The 8,743-nt window shown below is 57.5% G+C and overlaps 1 protein-coding gene across 1 annotated transcript in view; it reads right to left on the bottom strand.

Annotated features, from left to right (window-relative positions):
• Positions 1-1,935: 1,935 nt before the first annotated feature.
• PLPP2 (phospholipid phosphatase 2) overlaps positions 1,936-8,743 on the bottom strand; it is a 7,604-nt gene continuing 796 nt past the window's right edge. The window contains 6 exon segments of the mRNA XM_009279804.2: positions 1,936-2,796; positions 2,901-3,077; positions 3,231-3,288; positions 3,481-3,758; positions 4,107-4,285; positions 4,288-4,589. Of these exon segments, the coding sequence (XP_009278079.2) occupies positions 2,659-2,796; positions 2,901-3,077; positions 3,231-3,288; positions 3,481-3,758; positions 4,107-4,285; positions 4,288-4,589 (1,132 nt within the window). The 3' untranslated portion in view covers positions 1,936-2,658.

Raw genomic sequence — 8,743 nt, 5'->3', positions numbered from 1 at the left:
GGAACGAAATCAGATCTCAAGGGAAGGGAGCAGGCACGTTCCTGGCTGCACAGAGGAGCTGTCGAGGCAATGCCAGGAACTGGGGCAGCTGCTGGGCACCGCAGCCCAGCCAGAGGAAAACCGAGCAGACAAGCTCCCGAACCTGGGCTCTGCCTTGCTACCCCTGACTCCAGGAGCTGCTGCTCCTTTACAGACCTTTGTTTGCAAATCCTGCGGCAGAGAAGCCCTGCCCTGGCACTTCCCACCAGCTTTGTTTTACACCATCAGATATTAAACAACCGCCCTGGAGGGCTGAACAGGGGGAAGGACCCTGCTGGGGGACCAGGGAAGGGCTTGCGGGAGGAAAGCTCTCAAAGGAAAACAGAAAAGCAGTGTGTGGCGAGGGAGTTCCCTCCGCACAGGGAAGGTATTTTTGGTCAGGGCTTGTCTAGACTGGAGTAACCCACACTGCGTAAGCACATCAACACCACGCAGCAAGCCTGGGGCATGCAGGGCGCCTGCTGTTCCAGTCCAGGACAGACTGGGCTGCACTGACCGAGGGTTGGCAAGAGGCTCTGGAGGCAGAGCTGACCCCAGGACTGGTCATCCCACCCCCTGAGGGACTGGGGTGACCCTGGATGCTCCTGGGCCCTATCCCCCAGGCCTTGGTACCCTGCAGAGCCCGGGATGTGCCCGGGTGGAGGGAGCTTACAGCAGCTGGGACTATGGGGGTCCAGCCGGGGTTCCCTGTGCCACATCGGCAGCTCTGCCCACCTCTGGCAAGCTGCGGGCAGGACACAAGTGGCCCCAAGCACCATAGGCAGAGCCGGGATGCCCCCATCTTAACCCAGACCCCAGAACTGGGCAGGGCTGCTGCTGACACCATGGGCGACGTGGTGGAGCAGACACAGCCCCGGCTGACCCTTGAGCCTGGTCCAGCCTGGCCCTGCCGGGGCACTGCCAGGGTGCTGCCTCCCGGTGCCCCCCCATCGCTCCCCAGCAGGGCAGAGGGCCCTGTGACCCCCCCCATCTCCCCAGCTCGGGGCCGCTGCCTATCCCTGCCGTCTGTCCCTGCTGCAGCCCTTCCCGCAGCAGGAGGGACACGGGCCGGCTGTGCCAAGGCTCCCTCACAGCCCTGCCTTCCCTCTGCTCCGGCTGCCAGAGCAGCCAAGGGAGCTGCAGGCACAAAACGTCACTTTTTCCGAGAGCTTCTCCCCGCCTCCCCTTCCCCCTCGCAGAGGCTGGCTGCAGTGCCAGGGAACGCGGGGTCAGGGTGAAGGCAGCACTGGGACGGGACCCAGCCGGGACCCTGTGCTGGCCATGGCTCTTGCCTCTCAAAGGCAGTATTTCACAGGCAGTGTGGGCGAGGAGTGCATGGCCAGCCCCATCTCTGCCGGGGCTCCCTCCCATGGGAGGATGCTGCTCCTGTCGGCCCCTCGCTGTCCCATCAGCAGTGGTCGAGCCCAGCTTTCCCAGCACAACTGGGAGAGGGGCTCAGCAGCCCTCCCCCCCCCCCCACCCCCCCCCCCCCCCCCCAGCAAAGCTCCCTGCTAGCGAGGGACTTCAGACCCCTTTCCCTTGGAAAAGGAAACCCTAAACACTTAAGCCCATCCACTCCAAGGCCAGGAGCATCCATGGAGTAAGAGAACAGGCCTGACACAGACATTCTTTAAGGATGATCTAATTTAAAAAACACATTTTTATAAAAACACATCATAATGAAAATGCGTGTAGTTTAAAAAGAGGCCCACAGCACTCCAGTGCTGGAGGCAGCTGCGCGTCGGCAATGGGACTGCTCCGTGGCCTATTCCCCACCTTCCCAGGGCATTTGGAGTCCTGTGTCCAGCTCCACGTCCCTATTTATTTTCCTTTACCACAGAAAGCTTCTCCCCTTCCCCCTACCCTCCCACCCCCCCTAAAGCATCAGCTGAAGCTGCAAGAGAGACAAAGGCTTGAGCATCCCCCTCGCCCCAAGCCAGGCGCGAAGCAGGCAGGGTGCAAGAAGCCCTCGCTTCCAGCACTGCAGCATCAGGCACCACCGGAGAAAAGCCTGCCCATGCACCCTTCACTCACACCAGCTGCTGCCGGCCAGGACTGCTTTTAAAGGTAATCAGGGAACAGAGAAGAGCTCTGGATTGCTTTAATCCTTTCCAAAAAATTATTGCTAGCCCAGCAGCTGTCCTCCTCCCCCTGTGCTTGTGAGGATTTGTACTCATAAGGCTGGATAATTTGACAGGGATAACACACACTCAGCGCAGGCCACCTCAGACTTCCCGACAAGTTTGCTCTTCGCTCGGTGTGGTTTGCCAGCCCGATAAATCCACCCCCACATGCCACCCTCCTCTCCCTCCCTTCACACGGAGGGCTGGGACAGCAGCCTTGGAACGTGACTCAGATGCACAGGGGACCAAGGACCTCCCCTTTCCGTGGGCAGGGCGCTGGGATCACCGGGCACCAGCAAGCACAGAGGCACTGCAGGCATGGGGAGCCAGGAGCTGCGGTGCTGCGGGAGCGGGGATGGGTAGGGCCGTCCCGCAGGTACCTGCGGCAGCAAGAGGCACTGGAGCCATAGAGCCAACGGTTAATACAGAGCCAGTGTCCCCGTCCCCTGCGCCAGGAGCGGTGTGGAGTGCGGTGAGGGGCAGGTCTGCAGTCTGGCACGCATGGCCTGCATGCAGCTCACGGGGTACCCCGGTAGCTGTAGTGATTGCGGTCGGGGTCGCTCATGGTGAGCGGCAGGCTGGGCTTGCGCTCTGGGTCCTTCTCATCGCACTGCCGCGGGGGCCGGTGCTTGAAGAAGTCAGAGACATAGCGGACCTGAAAAAGACCAATGGGAAAGAGGGTTTGGGGACCCCTCCGGCAGGCTGAGCTGCAGCCAGTGGCAACCCGGCAGAGCATCGGGTCACACAGGGGACACTCACGATGAGGACGGCAATGAGAGCCCCTTGGAGCAGCCCCGCCAGCACATCACTCCAGTGGTGCTTGTAGTCGGACACCCTGGTGTAGCCCACGTAGATGGCGAAGGCGATGAGGAAGAACTGGATGGTGGGGCGCAGCAGCCGGGCCCACTTCCCCACCAGCCGGGCTTGCACGTAGAGCTGAGCAGGGAAGGGGGGAGCAATCACCCAGTGCAGAGGGCACCAACCGGCCTGAAGACCGGGTGCTCGGGGCATCGGGTTGCCTGGGGGGACGGGACCCGCGGGGGCTTGCCGCCTTCCTGCAGCACGGCATGCCCGGAGCACGGCACTTACCGCCAGGAACATCATGCAGTACATCCCAAAGGAGGAGTGCCCAGAATAGAAGGACAGTCTGCAGGGCAAAAGGGATGGGTCAGGCCATGAGAGCGAGCCCCCAGTGCCCAGCTAGCCCCCTGCAAGCCCCCCACCTGCTCTGCACTGCAGCAGGAGAGCGTCAATACTCGTCTGGGGCTGCCACCAGACCACAGGAGCCCAGCGCCTCCAGGCAGGTGGAGGGGATGTGTCCTGTGGCCCCACGGCTCACCTGGACTCAGTGACGTTCCTGCTCTCCCCCTGGCAGACGTTCTCCAGCTGCACGTAGATGGAGCAGTTCACCTTGGACCAGTCAGGATTGCAGACGGCCAGGAAGTTCGGCCGGAGACGGCCGATCATGTATTTGGCCAGGTCAGTCAGGGACTGGCTGATGGCCCCCCCAAAAAGGAAGGTCCCCACCACCTTGTAGAGGGCAGCCAGGTAGTTGTTGAACTCTGACTTGGAGTAGAGGCGCTCCGTGTAGACCAGATACGCCTCCCCTGACGAGATCTGCAGAGACCAAAGGGCGAGGGGTGAGGGTCTTGGGGCTACCTAGCAGCTCCCCAGCACCAGGGTACGGGATGCTCTGGCTCTTGGGTCTGCGGCAGAGGAGCCCCCAGCACCCGCCTGCCACAGGAGCTCACAGGGCCTTTCCCCCTCCCTGCAGGGAACCAGCTCCACAGGATGTGGGGCTTACCGCTCCAGAGGGAGCTCCTGACCCCCAGCAGAGCAGGGCTTGACCCGAGGGTCCTGTTGCCCTGCCAGCAGTCTGGAGGTGGGCTGTGCTGGGACCCAGCTCCTGGATACAATGTGCCAGGATATCCCTGCCCCGGGGGGAAGGGGATGGTGCTTCCTTACAATGGTAACAGTGCAGGTGATGGTGACCCCAGCCATGAGGCCATGGGTGATGGTGTCCGCCTTGTAGGGGTAGCGGATGGAATCATCGTTGCAGTAGAAGCCTCGCTTGTATGGGGAGTTCACCAGCGTCAGGATGACGAAGGGAAGAGATGCTGCAAGGCAGAGAGAAGGTGAGGACTGGGAACACCCGCCCGCAGGCTCCACGCAGGCACCCAGCACCGTGTGGTCTCCCCATCCCTCGCCCCCGGGTCTCTGCTCCCCACTACCGGGGAGGGATCCCCTCTGGGGACGCAGTCCTGAGCCACCCGCACCCAGGGCAGGAGGACTTGCACCCGCCAGCACACTGGCCCCGCCACTGATAGGGCCCTATCGGAGCTCGCAGCTGTCTGCAGCGCCCAGATACCACACAAGACGGCTGCGACTGGGCACCTGCAGAGCCCCCACAGCTGCCCCACTCCTCCCCAGGCATAGCAGTCGCAGGGCCTGGTACAGGAGACTGGGGCTGACCTTGTGCCCTCTCCACACACTCCCCAGGATCTTTTGGCCTTGGAGGATGGAGTCCATTAGAATTAATGAGCACAGGCATCTTGCAAACCTGTTTTACAGCAGGGAAGGGCTCCCAGGCCCCAGATGGTCCCAGCAGGGCCTTCATACCAGCTCCAGGAGAGCCAGTGCCTGGAGATGCTGGTGGGTGATCCAGCCCAGGCATGGTCGGACCCCGGTGCACTTGGCTTCCCACCCACACCCTCCCACAGCCCTTGCTCCTGCCAGCCTCTCCTCTCCCCCCGGCTCCTGGCAGCACTCTGGAGAGATGCTGCGACTAGCTGGATCAGTCCAGGCAAGGAGGCTTTTCCACCCAGCGTGCCCCAACCCTGGCCACAGGCATCTTAGAGCTCATCCCTGGACGGGATCATCCCCAAGATCAAAAGGGGTTTTAGGGGTCTCTGCCCCGTGCAGCAGGCATGCCAAGTCCCCCACTGAAAGGGGACGTCCTGCCCCTCGAGCCGCTCTGACCCTGCCCAGGGGATGCTTCCTCTGGCAGTGCCCAACCAGGCAGAGCCAGGCGGCCCCGGGAGAAGCCAGGGCAGGGCCGAGGGCTGGAGGCACCCGCCACGGGGGACACGGGGTGCAGCCGGCCCCGGGATGCTCTCCCCTGGGGAAAGGCCCCAGAAAGCGCGGTCGCCCCTCGGCCCGCAGTCCACCTTAAGCCCGGGCTCCTCTCCCGGTTCCGCCTGGAGCTTTACAGGATTTCTGGTGTTTGTTTGTTTTCTTTTGCTGAAATCCGGCTGCCTTTTTACTGCTCTGTAAAGAATTTTGTATGGGCTGAATATGTTTCTGCTTTATATATGTTTTTTCATATCATCATATTAAACATATTGAGAGTTAAGGAGAAACTATTTTAAAATAATCCCCTCTCTTTTATTCGGTATGTTTACCAGCAGCATTCCCTATAAAAATACATATTCATGCCAGATTCTTTTGTTATCCTTTCCAGGTCAGGCCGAACATTAGGAACGCAAACAGTTTTTCTTTTGCTATCCCAGTGCCCATTCCTAGGGATTTCTTTAGTTGCCGTTAGTGAGGTGACCGTTCTCGCAATATTTCCCTCTGTGATTTAATTAAACAAGCCAAAAATTAAAGCTTGCAGACAATATTTCATTTGAAAGCATTATTTACATTTTTGTTCTGAAATAGTAGCCCCAGCTTTTTGCAGATACCCGTTGGTTAGCAGTCCTGTTCTGAGGGTGGCTGTACTGCGTGTTTGAGAACAGTCTCTCTCATCTGCATATTTTCTTATTTTGTGTTTTTTAATACTGTGCAAAATGAATGAACAACAAAATTATACAATAATAAGAGAATGTAAATTAATGGCAAAAGACGGATTAAAACAGTTCATACGAATGATCTGATCTGACATCAATGCCTTGTTACTTAATGCAAACCTTGATTTTCAACTGTTTCGTCTCACTCCTGACATGAGCATCGTGCAGTTTAAACATCTGTCCAGCCGTTAAAGACCCTATTGATGCTTGGTTATTGGATTTCTAATTTTCAGGTTTTGTCAGGGGGTTTAACAGACTATATGAGTGCTTATAATTTCTAATGAGTTTAATCTGTAATTTGTGCCTATTACCTGTGACTGTCAAATCACTTTCCCAGTACTTGGTCTGTAAAAATTCAAAATAAAGAAACCCGGGTTTCTACATAACCTAAAATATTTGTCATAACTTTTATATACAAATATATGTGCAGTAAACAGAACTATACATTCTTATTCTGTTTGAAGATCAAGACTGATGTTAATCCTGCATATCTGCTGCAATCACAATATATTACCTAAACCCAAGTTTCTCTGAGGACTTTTTGGATATATGTCATTATTTCAATGGAGATAAAATAGTGTATGTTTTAGGATACCACAAGGCTGATTATTGCTGCCTGATTAGTATTTGATCAGATTCTCTCTTTTTTTTTGTCCCTGAGACAATTCAGCTCCTCCACATCCAGAGGCGAATTCGCCTCATTCTGTCTGACAAGTGTTTTGTTGTGGAGCAGTCGATCATATCTGTGTAAACACACATCTGCTGGCGGACGGGCTTGGAAGCAGAACACTTTTAATTTATCATAAACTTCATATAACTCATTAGCTTTCATCTTTACGTTGCATGTATAGAAATGAATTTGGAGTGTACTCCGAGAGGCTTTTTTCTGCGGGGTTTGCTGTACAAATATTTATGGACCTTTTCCTTTGTAGTACAGATTCCAGTGGAAATCACTATCATGCGATTAACAGCAGATTGCGACTTAAGGAAGAGGTTGCCAAAAGCTATTGTTTATTTAGTCGCGTGGCATTTTGTATTGAAATTTGCTTTGCTACTATTTGTAAAAATACATGACTCTCTTGGGAGGAGAAAGCCAGCCTCGGGCTTCTTTCCTGGGGAAAAAAAAAAGGGGAAAAAAAGAAAAATCCGAGAGTGGAAGAACGTGGCCACAGAAATGCGCTGGCTGCATTGGTGCAGTGCAGCAGTGGTTTATTGTGGAGCAGATACGAGGCTGACTCAGTCGTGATCCTGGTTGTTGGGGGGAAGGAGGGCTCCCCGGGAGCCTTCGGATGCAGCTGAGAGGCCGTCGGGGAGCAGAGCAGCTGGATTTAAACACAGGACGAGGCGCGTGTTTGTTTTAAGCTGGGATTTAACCGCTGAAACGCAGGGCGGTATTTTCCCATGCCTCAGACATTGTTGGAGCAGGACAGGCTCCCGGTGCTGCCCGTTGGGGCTGGGGATGTGCTGGGCTGGTGGCACTTGGAGCAGGGATGGGAGCAAAGGTTTGAGCACGGGTCCCTGCAGCGAGTCCCTGGCGGGAGCGGGGATGGCCACAGCCCAGCTGTTTGCTCCAGGCCCGACTCTTGGTCAGGAACGGAAGGAAACATAAATAATACAGAAACCGCCCAAATGATAGCTACTGGGCTGGTTTATTTAAGTGCAGTGTGAGTGGCCTGTGGAGAATGTCAAGGCTGGTGCAGGGAGCCAGCAGAGCTGGAAACGCTCTCGTGCTGCCCTGGGGTTTAAGGAGAGGAGCAGAATTTCTTGCCAGCTTTTCTCTGCTCTGATCTGACCAGGTGCAACCTCCCTCCTGCCCATTGGTGCCATGGGGCCCTGGCACAGCTGCTGGGGAAGGATTTGCCCTGCGCATGCTGCCTGCAGGCCCCAAACCTTCGCAGCGGGTGGGTAAAGCCCTGAGGCAGGAGAGCTGAGAGGATGCTGGAGGAGGGGAGGTTGGCTGGCGCCTGTGGGATGCCCGGGCTGTGTCATGGAGGGGATGCGGGGTTTAATATAGTCTCTCCCACCACTGATAAATCTTCCCTTCTTGTCACAGCCCCCGGCAGTCCTTGGCTGTGCTGAGCCACCCTCATGGTAGGCATGGAAGTGCTCTGGGCTGGGCCATCGTGGGGGCACAGATGTGGTGGTGTGGGGCTCAGCGAGGACAGGATATGGCCCGGTGGGGTCATGCTGACCCGTGCTGTGGGTGTGTGGCTTCGTGCTGGAGCAGGGCAGAGGGGAGCGAGATAAGGCAGCTGCTCCCCTGCTCGCACAGCACAGTCTGGTGGCAGGACTTTGCCCCACATGGTGCCGTGGCTGTCGGATGGTGCCAGGGTGGCGGGAGCCACCCAGGAATGGGCCAGCCCGGCCAGACTGGCTGCACTCAGCTTGGCCCAGCACTCGGATATGTCACAGGGACAGAAAGCAGCCCCTGCCCGCAGCTTGGCCCTGCGCTGTTTGCTCAGCCTGCGTGGCACTGGGCAGATGGGCTCAGCCTCCCCCCTGCTCAGCACGAGGCTCTGGCCAGAAAAGGGCCTTGCAGAGCCGTGTGGGGGCCAGCGATGCAGCCCTGCCTGGTGTGGGGGGGGTTGTGGGGAGGCCTGGCGGCATTTGGGCCCTGTTTGTTAGATTTCCTCCAACTTCACTTGGGCTTTCCGTGGGGTCCCTTGGGACGCCAGTCCCGGACCCTCCCAGCCCCAGGGTGAGCGCTGGGACCCCATCCCGGGAGGTCTGCTGATGCTCTGCTCCGGGGGGAGGACCGGGACCCTTCTCCCCCCGCTGCCGGAGGTTTGCCCACGTCTCTGCCGCCGCCCCCTC

The sequence above is a fragment of the Aptenodytes forsteri genome, unplaced genomic scaffold (genome assembly GCF_000699145.1).
Source record: "Aptenodytes forsteri isolate BGI_AS27 unplaced genomic scaffold, ASM69914v1 Scaffold147, whole genome shotgun sequence".
NCBI classification, from domain to species: domain Eukaryota; kingdom Metazoa; phylum Chordata; class Aves; order Sphenisciformes; family Spheniscidae; genus Aptenodytes; species Aptenodytes forsteri.
This window is presented reverse-complemented; position numbering and strand designations above follow the sequence as displayed.